Below are 19330 nucleotides of genomic sequence, written 5' to 3'. Positions count from 1 at the left end.
TTAAAAAAAAATGTTTATCTAAATATTTAAGAAGATAAACTACCCATATGGAGTTAGTAACTATGTATTCATTATCTTTATTGAAATGTTAGGTATTTACTCCAAATGCATAAATACATTTGTGGTGGCATTCTATAACCAACTAATTAACACACTAAAATTCCGTTTCTCTCTCGGGTCATCAAAAAGATAACACATTTAGTATCTTTAATCCACTCTGTTTTATACAATTGTAGAAATTTGGAAAGTAGCCCTGAACACCAATGTCAAGGGTGCCCAACACTGGACGACAGAATAAATAGACCTGATCTAAAGCCAAATTTACCAAATCAAAAAAGAAATCACCCACGCCTCAATCTTGACATTTTTTCCCCCACATCTTTTAGTTCACCCAGGGCCGCCTCTATGCGGGCGCAATTGGAGCAGTTCACTCCGGGCGCCGAATTTCCAAAGCGCTGATAATACCTAACTGAGATTCTTGAGATTATTTTTCATAAAAACGGAACTACATAAAAATACAAATCTTCCCAATATTATTATCCATTATACATATTATTATATATATTACATATTATCCATTGATTTTTACAAGGGGTGCCAAAATTTGAGTCGCGCCAGGCGCCGTTTGGCTCTGGGCCGGCCCTGAGTTCACCTCTATTTATTTCATTACTTTGTGGAGCCCAATGAGCTTCTTCGCCAGGCAAATGACACAGATTAACCGAATTTAGTTCCACGATGGGAAAACATACCGATTTGCAGAAGCGAAGCTGGATTCAATCAACATCAACAGTTTTTTGAAAATTGCTGAAGGTGCATGCAAACAATTTAATAAAATTGTCAAGTACGATCAATTGATGAGTAAATACTTATGTCTTAAAATATATTTCAATAACAAATAATTATGTATGTATAACTCTTCTCGACTTATTTTAGTTTTTACATTATGCAGATAGAAACAATTCACTACAGCACAGGTTCAAAACTGATGGGTTTTCTGTGGGCCCCGTCCGAAACAGTATACCAAATATATATTGTATAAGTTCTGCCAAAAACTATGTTAAAGATAAATGATATTTACATTGAAAAATGTATTTTCAATGTGTTTATTTCCATGTCATGGTTATGGATCATCACTGCGCTACAGGGTCACTCAATGGGCAGTTGGATCTGTCTACTTTTGATTAGGCTTGAGGTAAGCAACAATCATATTGCTATCCCATCAAGTCACCAAGCCATGATTATTAGATATAATAAAAGCAATATAATTATTAACATCTTTATGAGGTAATGTGTGTTCAAGCCGGCTCGGTACAATTATTGTTATTCAAGTTTTATCAATCTATCTAGCCCATCAATCACTTGACTTGATTTGTTTACAAAATGATTTTTTGTTAATTTTCGATTAGATAAATATGAATTGACAACACGGTTTTATTGGGGTCAAATTACCTTCCTTAACCTATTGTTCATATATTTTTGTTATATATTATTTTTAGAAATATATAAATACATTATCTGGTAAGATGGTAAAATTTACAAAAAACATAATTTTTGTAAAAAACAAGTAAGTTATGACGAAAGTAGAATCAGCTGGCGCATGGCAAATATTTAGCGTCGGTGATCGAGAAGTTAAGTTACTTACTCTTAACTCCTAATTTATTCTCTAATTTGAATCAATATGTCGGCTGTTAATATAATTTATAAATTTTTTTGATGTGGATAAAAATATTGCCACAGTACAAAGCAACATTTACGATTTGTAGCTTAAATCCTAAATGAATTTTTGAACTCGTTTCTAGCTCCCCCATTCCATTTAAAAGAACCTTAATAGCATTAGGAATTATGGTGTAATTTTAAACAGGAATGCCAATAAAGCATTTTCGAAAAACAGGCTAGAGAAAATGCCTAATATAAATCAATTGAAGTCTACCGGGAACCGAAATCAGAACTGCCCACTTTGGGAATCACTAACTCACAAGGCCGGTCCTGTGCAGCCCCAATTGGAGCAGTCCGCTCCTGGCGCCGACTGGACAAGGAGCCAAGGTGCTGATAATAACCTAACACAGCAGCGTTAAGGTTTTTACTAGTGCCAGGCGCCGTTTGGCTCATGGCCAGCCCTGGTAACTCATAATATATATATATATATCTTATATATGTATAATTAGTTTATGTATTACACAAAACACAACTAGCTTTTAACTTTGGTAGAATAATAATATGTATTATTTATTTAGGTCAAAAGAAGAATTCAATACCTCTTGGCTGATAATTTGAGCGCCCTGTTGTTAGTAGGTACACCTTTTGTTACAGATACATTATCTGTAAGCACCCAGTGACATGTTGCCTTTATCACCAAGTAATATTGAGGTAACAACGGCTATAAAACGAACCAATTAATAAACCTACAATCATTGTATTTGATTTTTTCAGCAAATTTAGTCACTTTTGTGACAAATTTTATCCAATTAATTTTTCAGTGATAATACAGTGAGTGAATACAAGTAATGTTTTTAGAAATTGCTAGTTATAAATTTCATAATGAGAGTTTGTTTTGCACAATAGAATCATGTGAATTTAATTAAATACATAATTTAAGAAGTTTGTTGTAACATTGTTAGTTACATTTTGTTTTTCAGGAATTCACGATGAGGGTCGTTGTCTCAATATCACTAATATTTGTGTTGGTAAATGTTGCCGTTGGTTTGGATAATGGTATTGCCCTCACTCCTCCCATGGGCTGGCTGACTTGGGAGAGGTACAGGTGTATTATTGACTGTGACACCAGGCCTGATGAATGCATAAGGTAAACAAACATCTTATTGGCTATACAAACTACATCCATCATCTTTCCATTGCCCCGTTTGGGTCGGGGATTCATCACATCAACAAGGCCCCACTCCCTCTGGAGTTTTCTGTTGACAGTTGACATATATGACCTCTGTAATATAACTTGGAATGTGATAGCATGCAGAATTTAATAGCACCCAGAAATTTAATAGCACCCAGACATTTAATAGCACATAGAAATTTAATAGCACCCAGAAATTTAATAGCACATAGAAATTTAATAGCACCCAGAAATCTAATAGCACCCAGAAATTTAATATCACCCAGAATTTCATATTAATTATTAATTTATGTGACTGCTTCAATAAGCTGATAATCTTATGACAATAATTATTACGAAGCTTATATTGAATCCTCGCTGTTTGGGAAAATGAAAATGCATCAAATATATATTTTTAATAAAATTTGAATCAGGAAATCAGAAAAGGTACAGTCACATCTAGTACTTAAACCCTGGACCTTCGCCTTGCAGACCATTATCTTCATTTTATCACCGCACATATTTATTGTCTGCTATCTTACTGTATGATCACAAGATTCAACTCAAACAAAATGCAATCTAGATAGTGTCTTAAATAAATATATCCTATTTTTATTTTAATGTGTGACATCTTTTGACTTTTTCGGATGAAGTTTAGGATGAATAATGTTTTTATTTTTGGGAAAACTTTATGAGTAAAACCACAAATTGTAATATTTAATTATTGAAGATAATATCAGCGACTTTTGCATGAAAATTTGAAAGAGATAAAGATATGGTCGCATCTAGGACTTGGACCCTGGACCTTTGTCTTAGATGCGACCAAATCTTTTTTTGATATTTCTGTTTCAAAATTTCTTTTAAAAATTCATAATATTATATCATCAAAAATTAAATATTACAATTTCAGATTCAAGTTATTCCAAAATAAAAAAAGCTTCAAATTTTTTTTTTTTTACTAATCGCAATTACACGCAAATTGTAACCAACGCTAATTTTTTATCGCAGTGAAAAGCTAATTCTGAAAACAGCCGATCTGATGGTTTCTGAAGGATATTTGGCTGCTGGATATGAATATGTGGGAATTGACGATTGCTGGTTGGAGATGGAGAGAGATTCGCAAGGAAGGCTGGTCTCTGACAGGATAAGATTCCCCAATGGAATGAAGTTCGTCGGTGATTATGTGAGTACATCTTTACATGCGTTTATACAGCTCAGCTGAATCTACGCATGAATATGTGGGAATTAATGAATCTTGGTTGGAGATGGAGAGAGATTCGCAAGAGAGGCTGGTCTCTGACAGGATAAGATTCCCCAATGGAATGAAGTTCGTCGGTGATTATGTGAGTACATCTTTACATGCGTTTATACAGCTCAGCTGAATCTACGCATGAATATGTGGGAATTAATGAATCTTGGTTGGAGATGGAGAGAGATTCGCAAGAGAGGCTGGTCTCTGACAGGATAAGATTCCCCAATGGAATGAAGTTCGTCGGTGATTATGTGAGTACATCTTTACATGCGTTTATACAGCTCAGCTGAATCTACGCATGAATATGTGGGAATTAATGAATCTTGGTTGGAGATGGAGAGAGATTCGCAAGAGAGGCTGGTCTCTGACAGGATAAGATTCCCCAATGGAATGAAGTTCGTCGGTGATTATGTGAGTACATCTTTACATGCGTTTATACAGCTCAGCTGAATCTACGCATGAATATGTGGGAATTAATGAATCTTGGTTGGAGATGGAGAGAGATTCGCAAGAGAGGCTGGTCTCTGACAGGATAAGATTCCCCAATGGAATGAAGTTCGTCGGTGATTATGTGAGTACATCTTTACATGCGTTTATACAGCTCAGCTGAATCTACGCATGAATATGTGGGAATTAATGAATCTTGGTTGGAGATGGAGAGAGATTCGCAAGAGAGGCTGGTCTCTGACAGGATAAGATTCCCCAATGGAATGAAGTTCGTCGGTGATTATGTGAGTACATCTTTACATGCGTTTATACAGCTCAGCTGAATCTACGCATGAATATGTGGGAATTAATGAATCTTGGTTGGAGATGGAGAGAGATTCGCAAGAGAGGCTGGTCTCTGACAGGATAAGATTCCCCAATGGAATGAAGTTCGTCGGTGATTATGTGAGTACATCTTTACATGCGTTTATACAGCTCAGCTGAATCTACGCATGAATATGTGGGAATTAATGAATCTTGGTTGGAGATGGAGAGAGATTCGCAAGAGAGGCTGGTCTCTGACAGGATAAGATTCCCCAATGGAATGAAGTTCGTCGGTGATTATGTGAGTACATCTTTACATGCGTTTATACAGCTCAGCTGAATCTACGCATGAATATGTGGGAATTAATGAATCTTGGTTGGAGATGGAGAGAGATTCGCAAGAGAGGCTGGTCTCTGACAGGATAAGATTCCCCAATGGAATGAAGTTCGTCGGTGATTATGTGAGTACATCTTTACATGCGTTTATACAGCTCAGCTGAATCTACGCATGAATATGTGGGAATTAATGAATCTTGGTTGGAGATGGAGAGAGATTCGCAAGAGAGGCTGGTCTCTGACAGGATAAGATTCCCCAATGGAATGAAGTTCGTCGGTGATTATGTGAGTACATCTTTACATGCGTTTATACAGCTCAGCTGAATCTACGCATGAATATGTGGGAATTAATGAATCTTGGTTGGAGATGGAGAGAGATTCGCAAGAGAGGCTGGTCTCTGACAGGATAAGATTCCCCAATGGAATGAAGTTCGTCGGTGATTATGTGAGTACATCTTTACATGCGTTTATACAGCTCAGCTGAATCTACGCATGAATATGTGGGAATTAATGAATCTTGGTTGGAGATGGAGAGAGATTCGCAAGAGAGGCTGGTCTCTGACAGGATAAGATTCCCCAATGGAATGAAGTTCGTCGGTGATTATGTGAGTACATCTTTACATGCGTTTATACAGCTCAGCTGAATCTACGCATGAATATGTGGGAATTAATGAATCTTGGTTGGAGATGGAGAGAGATTCGCAAGAGAGGCTGGTCTCTGACAGGATAAGATTCCCCAATGGAATGAAGTTCGTCGGTGATTATGTGAGTACATCTTTACATGCGTTTATACAGCTCAGCTGAATCTACGCATGAATATGTGGGAATTAATGAATCTTGGTTGGAGATGGAGAGAGATTCGCAAGAGAGGCTGGTCTCTGACAGGATAAGATTCCCCAATGGAATGAAGTTCGTCGGTGATTATGTGAGTACATCTTTACATGCGTTTATACAGCTCAGCTGAATCTACGCATGAATATGTGGGAATTAATGAATCTTGGTTGGAGATGGAGAGAGATTCGCAAGAGAGGCTGGTCTCTGACAGGATAAGATTCCCCAATGGAATGAAGTTCGTCGGTGATTATGTGAGTACATCTTTACATGCGTTTATACAGCTCAGCTGAATCTACGCATGAATATGTGGGAATTAATGAATCTTGGTTGGAGATGGAGAGAGATTCGCAAGAGAGGCTGGTCTCTGACAGGATAAGATTCCCCAATGGAATGAAGTTCGTCGGTGATTATGTGAGTACATCTTTACATGCGTTTATACAGCTCAGCTGAATCTACGCATGAATATGTGGGAATTAATGAATCTTGGTTGGAGATGGAGAGAGATTCGCAAGAGAGGCTGGTCTCTGACAGGATAAGATTCCCCAATGGAATGAAGTTCGTCGGTGATTATGTGAGTACATCTTTACATGCGTTTATACAGCTCAGCTGAATCTACGCATGAATATGTGGGAATTAATGAATCTTGGTTGGAGATGGAGAGAGATTCGCAAGAGAGGCTGGTCTCTGACAGGATAAGATTCCCCAATGGAATGAAGTTCGTCGGTGATTATGTGAGTACATCTTTACATGCGTTTATACAGCTCAGCTGAATCTACGCATGAATATGTGGGAATTAATGAATCTTGGTTGGAGATGGAGAGAGATTCGCAAGAGAGGCTGGTCTCTGACAGGATAAGATTCCCCAATGGAATGAAGTTCGTCGGTGATTATGTGAGTACATCTTTACATGCGTATATACAGCTCAGCTGAATCTACGCATGAATATGTGGGAATTAATGACTCTTGGTTGGAGATGGAGAGAGATTCGCAAGAGAGGCTGGTCTCTGACAGGATAAGATTCCCCAATGGAATGAAGTTCGTCGGTGATTATGTGAGTACATCTTTACATGCGTATATACAGCTCAGCTGAATCTACGCATGAATATGTGGGAATTAATGACTCTTGGTTGGAGATGGAGAGAGATTCGCAAGAGAGGCTGGTCTCTGACAGGATAAGATTCCCCAATGGAATGAAGTTCGTCGGTGATTATGTGAGTACATCTTTACATGCGTATATACAGCTCAGCTGAATCTACGCATGAATATGTGGGAATTAATGACTCTTGGTTGGAGATGGAGAGAGATTCGCAAGAGAGGCTGGTCTCTGACAGGATAAGATTCCCCAATGGAATGAAGTTCGTCGGTGATTATGTGAGTACATCTTTACATGCGTATATACAGCTCAGCTGAATCTACGCATGAATATGTGGGAATTAATGACTCTTGGTTGGAGATGGAGAGAGATTCGCAAGAGAGGCTGGTCTCTGACAGGATAAGATTCCCCAATGGAATGAAGTTCGTCGGTGATTATGTGAGTACATCTTTACATGCGTATATACAGCTCAGCTGAATCTACGCATGAATATGTGGGAATTAATGACTCTTGGTTGGAGATGGAGAGAGATTCGCAAGAGAGGCTGGTCTCTGACAGGATAAGATTCCCCAATGGAATGAAGTTCGTCGGTGATTATGTGAGTACATCTTTACATGCGTATATACAGCTCAGCTGAATCTACGCATGAATATGTGGGAATTAATGACTCTTGGTTGGAGATGGAGAGAGATTCGCAAGAGAGGCTGGTCTCTGACAGGATAAGATTCCCCAATGGAATGAAGTTCGTCGGTGATTATGTGAGTACATCTTTACATGCGTATATACAGCTCAGCTGAATCTACGCATGAATATGTGGGAATTAATGACTCTTGGTTGGAGATGGAGAGAGATTCGCAAGAGAGGCTGGTCTCTGACAGGATAAGATTCCCCAATGGAATGAAGTTCGTCGGTGATTATGTGAGTACATCTTTACATGCGTATATACAGCTCAGCTGAATCTACGCATGAATATGTGGGAATTAATGACTCTTGGTTGGAGATGGAGAGAGATTCGCAAGAGAGGCTGGTCTCTGACAGGATAAGATTCCCCAATGGAATGAAGTTCGTCGGTGATTATGTGAGTACATCTTTACATGCGTATATACAGCTCAGCTGAATCTACGCATGAATATGTGGGAATTAATGACTCTTGGTTGGAGATGGAGAGAGATTCGCAAGAGAGGCTGGTCTCTGACAGGATAAGATTCCCCAATGGAATGAAGTTCGTCGGTGATTATGTGAGTACATCTTTACATGCGTATATACAGCTCAGCTGAATCTACGCATGAATATGTGGGAATTAATGACTCTTGGTTGGAGATGGAGAGAGATTCGCAAGAGAGGCTGGTCTCTGACAGGATAAGATTCCCCAATGGAATGAAGTTCGTCGGTGATTATGTGAGTACATCTTTACATGCGTATATACAGCTCAGCTGAATCTACGCATGAATATGTGGGAATTAATGACTCTTGGTTGGAGATGGAGAGAGATTCGCAAGAGAGGCTGGTCTCTGACAGGATAAGATTCCCCAATGGAATGAAGTTCGTCGGTGATTATGTGAGTACATCTTTACATGCGTATATACAGCTCAGCTGAATCTACGCATGAATATGTGGGAATTAATGACTCTTGGTTGGAGATGGAGAGAGATTCGCAAGAGAGGCTGGTCTCTGACAGGATAAGATTCCCCAATGGAATGAAGTTCGTCGGTGATTATGTGAGTACATCTTTACATGCGTATATACAGCTCAGCTGAATCTACGCATGAATATGTGGGAATTAATGACTCTTGGTTGGAGATGGAGAGAGATTCGCAAGAGAGGCTGGTCTCTGACAGGATAAGATTCCCCAATGGAATGAAGTTCGTCGGTGATTATGTGAGTACATCTTTACATGCGTATATACAGCTCAGCTGAATCTACGCATGAATATGTGGGAATTAATGACTCTTGGTTGGAGATGGAGAGAGATTCGCAAGAGAGGCTGGTCTCTGACAGGATAAGATTCCCCAATGGAATGAAGTTCGTCGGTGATTATGTGAGTACATCTTTACATGCGTATATACAGCTCAGCTGAATCTACGCATGAATATGTGGGAATTAATGACTCTTGGTTGGAGATGGAGAGAGATTCGCAAGAGAGGCTGGTCTCTGACAGGATAAGATTCCCCAATGGAATGAAGTTCGTCGGTGATTATGTGAGTACATCTTTACATGCGTATATACAGCTCAGCTGAATCTACGCATGAATATGTGGGAATTAATGACTCTTGGTTGGAGATGGAGAGAGATTCGCAAGAGAGGCTGGTCTCTGACAGGATAAGATTCCCCAATGGAATGAAGTTCGTCGGTGATTATGTGAGTACATCTTTACATGCGTATATACAGCTCAGCTGAATCTACGCATGAATATGTGGGAATTAATGACTCTTGGTTGGAGATGGAGAGAGATTCGCAAGAGAGGCTGGTCTCTGACAGGATAAGATTCCCCAATGGAATGAAGTTCGTCGGTGATTATGTGAGTACATCTTTACATGCGTATATACAGCTCAGCTGAATCTACGCATGAATATGTGGGAATTAATGACTCTTGGTTGGAGATGGAGAGAGATTCGCAAGAGAGGCTGGTCTCTGACAGGATAAGATTCCCCAATGGAATGAAGTTCGTCGGTGATTATGTGAGTACATCTTTACATGCGTATATACAGCTCAGCTGAATCTACGCATGAATATGTGGGAATTAATGACTCTTGGTTGGAGATGGAGAGAGATTCGAGAGAGAGGCTGGTCTCTGACAGGATAAGATTCCCCAATGGAATGAAGTTCGTCGGTGATTATGTGAGTACATCTTTACATGCGTATATACAGCTCAGCTGAATCTACGCATGAATATGTGGGAATTAATGACTCTTGGTTGGAGATGGAGAGAGATTCGCAAGAGAGGCTGGTCTCTGACAGGATAAGATTCCCCAATGGAATGAAGTTCGTCGGTGATTATGTGAGTACATCTTTACATGCGTATATACAGCTCAGCTGAATCTACGCATGAATATGTGGGAATTAATGACTCTTGGTTGGAGATGGAGAGAGATTCGCAAGAGAGGCTGGTCTCTGACAGGATAAGATTCCCCAATGGAATGAAGTTCGTCGGTGATTATGTGAGTACATCTTTACATGCGTATATACAGCTCAGCTGAATCTACGCATGAATATGTGGGAATTAATGACTCTTGGTTGGAGATGGAGAGAGATTCGCAAGAGAGGCTGGTCTCTGACAGGATAAGATTCCCCAATGGAATGAAGTTCGTCGGTGATTATGTGAGTACATCTTTACATGCGTATATACAGCTCAGCTGAATCTACGCATGAATATGTGGGAATTAATGACTCTTGGTTGGAGATGGAGAGAGATTCGCAAGAGAGGCTGGTCTCTGACAGGATAAGATTCCCCAATGGAATGAAGTTCGTCGGTGATTATGTGAGTACATCTTTATATGCGTTTATACAGCTTAGCTGAATCTACGCATGAAATTGATGTAAGAAGAGAAATTATCTACATAGATAAATTTGTACCCCATCTGGTTGAAATGGAAAATTTCAGTGGAAATATATTTTGTTGATAAAATTAATAAAAAGTTCCTAATATATTGCCCTTAATGTGCAAAATAATTGCAATTTTTTAATAAAGTAATTTTGATCTGTTTGGTATTTGTGTCATTTTATCACTTTAATGCCATTTAAAAAATTATTACATTCAATGTAAATTCTATATACATTCAATGTATTTTCATAAAATAATTATCATATTATAGTTAATTTCATAAAAATCCTATTCATTCATCAACGAACACGGCCTTCGGCCACGACACTTTGGGTTGTACTGAATTATTTATAAGAATACCGCAAAAGAGTCCCAACTGCTCCGAACCGTGTGAAGCCAGTGGGACTGTTGCAACCCCAATTGGGGTATTTACAAAACCATTTTCTGCTAAAATTGTAAATTGTATGGACTTGGATCCTGATTTTCTCTATATTGTCGCACGGAAGGAAATTTAATTGTCGTGGCCGCTCCAAACAATCACTTCCATCCATGGTGAAATGGTGAAACTAGTCAACTGAGAATTTGGTTAACTATTGCCGTTAATAAATTAAAGCTTTTCGCACATCTTTCGTGCAGTGATCTCAAATACTATATTTTGAGACTTGATTCACTTGGCTTGTGAACCACCCGTATAAAAAAAGATACAATATCCTGAATTAAAAACCTTGGGCTACAAAGTATTTTATTTTAATGTAGGTACTGTCATAAAAGTTAGGTGTTAGGTACACACATTATTTTAATAAACTTCAAATTGAAATCAATTGCAATGAAAGCGTTTTACAACATCTTTATTTTTTTAATATTTGTAGCTGCATGACAAAGGACTGAAGTTTGGAATTTACCAAGACTATGGAACTGCCACCTGTGAGGGATATCCTGGCATCCTTGGCAGCTTGGAGATAGATGCTAACACGTTTGCCGAATGGGGAGCTGACTATGTTAAGCTGGACGGTTGCAATGTTGAACTAGAATTGATGGACGAAGGTAATACATATGTACATAAATATTATATTTATATAATTTTTAAACATGCTTAAGAGAAGATTTAGGTCTTCTCGAAGAATGAAGATTGAGCTGATTCCTGGGTAGTTATCATATTTCTCAATAATCGTTTCTCCATGTTTATAGCATAACGGTTGTGCTCAGTTCTCTTTTTGACAATGAAACCATCGGTGAAAGTTAAAATTAAAAGTTATAAATCATTTCATCATTCTTTTTTTAACAGGGTTCTCAGAAGTTGGTTATCAAAACTGCATTTTCCCGAGGGTAATTTATCCGGGGCCATTTGTGCCAACTTCAGTGCCATTTACATACATGATAGTTATTGGCAGTCATGGTACATTTTAGAAAGAGGAAATAAAAAAATACAGGCTTGTATAAGTAAACAAGACAAAAGAAAAAATAATATACATTAGTACAAAGTTAGTGAAAGAAATGAAGAAGAAACAAAAACAAAAAACCTGTTATGCAAGTGACCTTGTGCAAATATATGATGTAAAATATGCACTGCTCAAATATTAAATTAGTATAGCTTTATACTTCAATAGAGGAATTTTAAAAACATTAGCTAACATAGCATAAGAGTAACCAATGGTGTGTAATCTATCTAACAGAATTGTAGCCTGAAATGTTAATTCCACAATGGTAAAAGCCCATTTTTGTCTTAGATTCTCCCAGGATTGCTTATATTACTGAGTTTTTACTGTTTTTTAACCAACTCCACGGTCTTTCTAACTAAACTCTCCTTAAACATGCAATTTTGAATGCAGAAATAAATGTGTGCTCACTTCAACAATTGTTTAGAGACTCCGAAACATTGATGCATGATTTTTTAAATAATTTGTTTCAGGATATCCAGAGTTTGGCAATTACCTGAATCTCACTGGAAGGCCAATGCTTTATTCTTGCAGTTGGCCAGTTTATCAAGATTTGGAAGGCATGCAGGTATTTCTATATAAATAAAAATGTTTGTTTGTTCAAAATCTTAAATCGAAAGTTCTTCTTCGAATGTTAAAATTTAGATGCAACATTGCATTAGAATATGTGTGTGTTTTTATATAGATGTCACCTGTGATAGTCAAAAACATGGTTTTATTGAAAAACAGCGCTATCTGTTGGACAAACATGCTTTTTTTTTAAAACAGCGCCATCAGTTGGACGTAAAATCAACACGCGCTATCTGCATAGACAGACTGAGCCACAATGCATAATAATAATAATAAATGTATAGTATAATATATAACGTATAATATAATATATAATACTTGGATGACTTGTATAGCGCCGTTTTTGTGCAAAAACACCTCAAGGGCGCTGAAAACACCTCAAGGGCATGGCGGGGTACAGCAAGTAGTGTAATATTTATATTATCTACACATATTTAATAAAAATACTTTGAACCTTCGCTAGAAAATGGATTGTACAGAATCAAAATGAACCACGAACAACGAACCAACAACAATCTCATCTCTTACCAATTGGTAAACTCGAAAATCTAATTGATTATGAGATAATTGTAAGATTATGTATGCTGTAATAGGCTGGACATTGCGCATGTTGAAAGAATGCCAGATGAAATGTAGGTGCCCCAGTTGAAGCGACCCAGAGGCAGACCGAAGAATAGGTGGATAGTCTGCGAGGAAGAGGATTGGTGCAGGCCAGGAAGGACTGAGGACTGGAGCCGAATCGCGAGGGACCGCAGACAGTGGACAGCATTTGTGGAAGAGGCCAAATCCCATCCTGAGATGTAGTGCCGTGATGATGATTATATCTTTAAACACATCAATCACAATATATTCTCTAATCCTTTAATTGCTGAAGTGCTCGCTTCCTCATAGTGGCTGTTTGCAGTCACAATAAAATATATTAATAACATTAATGAAGTTATTACTTTAAAATAAATATCTCTGAACTGATTATTTCAGCCAAACTGGACTTCCATAATGGAGCACTGCAACATGTGGCGCAACTATTACGACATCCAGGATTCGTGGAGCAGTGTCAAGTTAATAACTGACTACTTCGGAGCCAATTCTCACAGCCTCGCCACTCTGGCTGGTCCTGGACACTGGAATGATCCAGATATGGTTATTAACTGCTTAATATTTTACTATTTGATATTACGATAATATGTAGATACATATTACAATGTCTAAAGATGGCCCTTAAATTAAAAAAATACATTTGTTTATATTATAATAATTAGACAACGGATTGTAATATGCAATAAAAATGGAAAAATATGGACTAAAATAGCAAAATATATGCCTCTTGGAACCAGCCTTTTTTGGGGAAATTTTTTATTTCATCGACAATTTCTAATTTGAGCAACTTATATTTTGTACATTTTCTGGCTAAAATTCATTAATAAAGGGGAAAAGAATAAAACATGCACTGACGACCAAAAACGCTCTAATATGCACTTTGCCTATGATTAGAGACACCCATTCATAGCTTTAATTTTTAAGAAATGTAACATTAATTATTGAAAAAATAGCTTTTATAGCCATAATTTTGCGTTTCCATAGCGTTTATAGCTAAATAGGATAATGTCAAGGAATGAGAGTCGAAAAACAAGAGGGGAAAAACAATTAAATTAGTAAAATCACTTGAAACATGTTTATTGTATTATTGATTGAAACTCAACATGGCACATGTTTCTACAGTAGAGTGTGTCATGTTCGTTCTACGATCTGTCAATACAAGATTATAGCGACAAAAAATATTTTTTTTAATCACCAAAAACACCATTTATCGCTTTAATTTAATTCGCTGCTTCTTCCTAATAAAATATCAAATTTTCACATTGTACCAAGTGTAAAAATAATGTAATTTATTTACTTATAGCTCATCATCGGTAATTATGGATTGAGCTATGACCAAAGTAAGGTGCAGATGGCAATTTGGGCAATATTGGCTGCTCCTCTACTCATCTCTACAGACCTAAAGAATATCAAACCGGAAATGAAAGAGATTATTCTCAACAAAGATATCATTGCAGTCAATCAAGATTCACTGGCTAAAGCGGGCATCATGCTGTCCAAGGTAACATTTTCAAGAAGTTATATGATAATGTAACCTAACCTAACCTAACCATTATGTTGCCTTCAAATCATCTCGTCACCTAAGCTTAGGGCCGGTATTTCAGTTGCTTTTTAATTTCGACTTGATAGATATTTTTTTTTTAAAGAAAGACAAACATTCCCACATTACGAATAACCGGACAATTTTTAAAAATCTCCTTCTCGGGTTTTCCCATAAGAGGTGTTATTTTGAATAGCCCGCTATTTCGGTAGATGTTACTTTTGAAGCTGTCATTTTTTGACATTTGACAAGTAGAAACTACGCCATTAATAAAAATGGAACGATACACGCTCCAACAACGCATTGAAATGATTGAAATTCACTTGAGTGAATCAAATGCAAATCATCTTGAGTGATGAGGCCCATTTCCACCTCGATGGCTTCGTCAACAAGCAAAATTGTGGCATCTGGGGCTAAGAAAACCCAGGAATTATTGTTGAAAAGCCTCTCTATCCTCAACGCGTGACTGTTTGGTGCGGTTTATGGTCCGTCGGAGTCATTGGACCTTACTTTTTCGAAAATGAGGCTGGAGCAACAGTTACAGTGAATGGATTGCGCTATCGAGAGATGATGAATGATTTTTTATCGCCGGAATTGGATGGTATTGATCTGGACAACGTTTACTTTCAACAAGACGGCGTTACGTGCCACACAAGCAACGAAACCATTGATCTTATACGATTGAATATCAAAATAACTCCTCTTATTGGAAAATCCTGTATTATCTCAGTAAGTGGAAAATGTTGCTTGTGTCATGGAAGAGCCAGCCGAGGAAATGAGCTCACGACGCCTGTGTAGGAACCAGACGCGATGCCATCTCAGCCACTGACCGGCAGTAAAAACATTAAAATGAAATAAACCTTTTTTTAAATCAATTGGACGATGGAACCAGTCGGTAGCTGAGTTGACAAATGCGTTGATTACCTACCCAGGCGTTGTGGGTTCAATTCCTTGGCTAGCTAAGTCCTACATCATTGCACAAGCAACATCATCTGCTTTCCATGATGGTAGTAGGAAATTTCAAATATTGTCTTAGACACTGCACTTGATATTTTCAGCTGAAGAATATTGAAGTTTGGCGCAGAGATGTGGTGCCGTTGGTATCCGGACAGCCATCTGCAGTTTTTGCAGTGGTGAACCTCAATGACGACGGAGCTCCCAAGGATGTGTCATTGAACTTCAAAGACCTGGGAATAGTGGATGCCGCTGATTACAAAATTACAGTAAGTTTTTTGCCAATTTGAATTCTGAAATTATTTTCATTTGTTTGCCGCAGTAAAAAACTTAAACAGTGAACATGTACTTATGAAATTTGCAATTTTTTCTGTCTGCGATTTCTAGGTTAATGCACGTATTTTAACCATTTTTTTATTTGATAAAGTGGTAAGTGCATATTGCAAAAAAAGAACTGGATGGTATCTAATAAAAAATGAAATTCCAGCAAAAGGAGATATTATGCTCTTGTACTTGTTACTTACACTGAACTTTCTTGTACAACTTAATTTCCTTCAAAAAGTTAGACAAGATGCTATTGTTTGATCCATATTCAGAATTGTAATATTGCTTTAAATGGCTTTGGCCGTGTTTGGTGACCAGATCTGAATGGCCAGGTACTGCCCCACCTTCCCCTAACCCATCTCCTTCCCCTCCCTACCAGTGGCGGCTCGTGGTATTTTGGTGTACTAGAGTGCTAATATTACAAAAAATGGCATTATTGATGTTGTCTTAGCTGAAAACGATTTTTTATTTATTTCGAAAATTTGATTATTTTGTATGAAGATTTTCAGGAAATCCAGGCGGCGCACGGCCAAACTGACGAATTTTCGAAAAAAAATAAAAAATAATTTTCAGCTACAACAACATCCATAATGCAATTTTTTGTGATATTAACACTCTAGTCCACTTGAAAATCACGAGCCTCAAAACAAACCTCAATTAGGGATACCATAGTCTCACTGGCTCCAGAAGGTTGGGAGCAGTTGGGACTCTTCTGCGGATTCACATTAAAAAAAAATATATAAAAAATACCCTTCACATATATTATGTTAGTAATCACCCTAGCACCCCTGCTAAGTCACAAAACGTAGCGAACCACTTGGGGTGACAACTGACTTATGGCAGAGGTGTTGGTTATCCAATTAATGGTTCCCGTTTATATTTTTATTAGTATATTATGGCTTTCGAATTCAATCAATTACAATCTAGCGATTTAATAATAATAATATTTGGATGATTTGTATAGCGCCGTTTTTGTGAAGAAAACTGACCTCAAGAGCGCTTATTTTAACTTTGCGTGTGACATTGCAACAATTTCCATGCTATGATGCATCACAGAGGCAAAGCAACATTAGAAGTTGGCTTTTGAAATTGCTTAGGTAACTTTATTGATGTGATGAGAATTTATAAAAAATATTACCTATCTAATTGAATTTTCAAGATTTCCAAAAAAATTCTTTACCTGTTATCTAGAGTGGATAAAACTTTCTATATTGTCCTCGTAAAAAACAAAAATAAAGAAGATAGAAATAACTTAAACTAACTAACTAACTTTGATTGAATTGGGTTAACTGTGTTTAGTATTCAGATCTGAACTATAAAATTCTTACAACCTGTTCTTCCCCTCACTCAATGCCATAGAAGGTTGGAGTGCATTCAAAATGTGTTTTTTTTTACAGGATCTTTTTGAGCCTTCATCAAAGAGTTGGAAAATAATTGAAAACAAGGATGACACAAAGAATATTACAGTCAGGGTTAATCCTACAGGTAAAGATTTTCAAATAATTTATTGTACTGGCTGAAGTCCCCGGCGTTATCCGGGCTTTATGCAGAATTTTCTATATCATATGTAGACAATAATTTTCCTCTCATTTTGAATGTCAAGTGTGCGAAATTTCATCAAGAAGTATCAAAATTCAGGCGAGAAAAGTGGAAAGGGGAAAAGGGGTGGTGACAGTCACCTTCCTCTTCATGTGAAGGTCAAGTTTGCAAAATTTCATCAACCTCGGAATAAAACTGTAGATTTTTATGCAAATCAAATCCACGCCGCCTGCCACAGACATTCTTCTTTATATTAATAGATAGATTATATGGATTGTGCAGGAAAAAATATCCGGTAAAACTATGTATGCCCAGTTACCTCAGTCAAAATGCTGATGAGGAAAAAAGCCGAGTTTTCTCAACTTCTTGCATATTTTTTCCTCGTTTTATTTTTACTTTTTGAAATTATGTGTATTATTAATTAGCTGCTATAATTTTTTTCTAGGTGTACAGATGTTCAAAGTCGTCGCTGTGATTTAGTATAATATTAATTTGTTTATTTAAGTATAATATATATATTGTTATTAGCATTTTAAGTGATTTTATACAAGCTATTGTAAAATGGTACCTGTCTAATAAAAGTGTATAAACATATTTTGTATTTTATTTTTAACTAGCTGTAGTCTGTGCAGATAGAGATAGATAGCGCGTGTTGCTTTTATGTCCAACAGATGGCCTCGTTTTTCATGTGTTTTGCATGTGTGTCCAACAGTTTGCGCTGTTTTAAAAAAAAGCATGTTTTTACCTGGAAACAAATGAAATTTATATAATACAGGTATATAAAAATACACGCGTATTCGAATGCAACGTTGTGTCAAAATTTCAAAGCAATCGGTGAAGTACTTTTGGAGATTTAAGATTTTTAACAAACGAACATTTGCATTTTTATTTATATACTTAGATGTTATAATTTATTTTATGATTTTTTATTGGAAAATAAAGTTGGATAGTGTGAAATACGTAATACAGAAAGGATAAAGAAAATGTTCTGAAAAATATGATGAGTAACCATTTCCGATAAATAATAAAGACAAAAATGTGAAGAATATTATGTTGTATTAGTGACTAAATTTCAATGACTAAATAGAATACTCCAAGCAAAATTTATATCGTGTAATATGTTTGTTTGGATTGACTCATATGAAATCAAACAAATTCATTTTACTAGAACACGCGTTAAACACATGTTGAACAGATGTTAAAATAAGCACATCTTTATTATAATTCAGTAAAGATGTATTCACATAAATAAGTCAATATATAGGAACACACTTTCAAGAAAGGTTTTTATGATTTTATTTTTTACCCATTGCGGTAATTTTATTTCACGCTAAATGTTTCAAATGAAACGATCTAAAAAGTCGTAAAAAAGCATATTATATGTCTGAAAGTCATCAATCATCAGTTCTAAGTATGGAGTTAATCTTAAATAATGTTTACGACGGAAATAAAAAAATCTATCTAAAAATACAAGAATTGTAAAATATAATTTCAGGAGACTTACTAAAAATAAGTTTATCTTTCATTAATTGATTGAGCATAGCGAAGTCCTGTTATAACATGACTGTTTTGCATTCGGTCTGTTTGTTAATTTGTTGGCACGTTCCGTTTTCTTTTGAAGATGGTGGCCGTTGGCAAAAAAGGTTCTTTTTTCAAGTGTGAAATCGTTGTGTTTATTTGGACTTTGTTAACTTCTCATGTGCCCAAAGTACCCATTGGATATGAAAAATTTTATAA

At 36.8% G+C, this 19330-nt stretch overlaps 1 protein-coding gene across 3 annotated transcripts; it reads left to right on the top strand.

Annotated features, from left to right (window-relative positions):
• Positions 1-2359: 2359 nt before the first annotated feature.
• Positions 2360-18144, top strand: LOC149418556 (alpha-N-acetylgalactosaminidase-like). Of its 3 annotated transcripts, none has more exons than XM_089638574.1 (10): positions 2360-2487; positions 2637-2803; positions 3836-4010; positions 11503-11677; positions 12543-12637; positions 13618-13779; positions 14540-14737; positions 15835-15999; positions 17452-17539; positions 18039-18144. In XM_089638574.1, the coding sequence occupies exons 2-10, from the start codon at positions 2646-2648 to the stop codon at positions 18071-18073; spliced, it is 1251 nt and encodes a 416-aa protein (XP_089494700.1). In that variant the 5' UTR covers positions 2360-2487; positions 2637-2645; the 3' UTR covers positions 18074-18144. The 3 variants fall into 3 exon arrangements, with proteins under 3 accessions (XP_089494700.1, XP_089494701.1, XP_089494702.1); XM_089638575.1 differs by having other exon boundaries at positions 2448-2487; positions 2619-2803; XM_089638576.1 differs by lacking the exons at positions 2360-2487; positions 2637-2803; positions 3836-4010 and adding an exon at positions 10490-10570.
• The last annotated feature ends 1186 nt before the right edge of the window (positions 18145-19330 follow it).

Source organism: Hesperophylax consimilis, chromosome 13, assembly GCF_061612785.1.
Source record: "Hesperophylax consimilis isolate HC1 chromosome 13, BYU_Hcon_1.0, whole genome shotgun sequence".
NCBI classification, from domain to species: domain Eukaryota; kingdom Metazoa; phylum Arthropoda; class Insecta; order Trichoptera; family Limnephilidae; genus Hesperophylax; species Hesperophylax consimilis.
The sequence above is the reverse complement of the archived record's forward strand: the minus strand, read 5'-3'. Positions and strand labels throughout refer to the sequence as shown.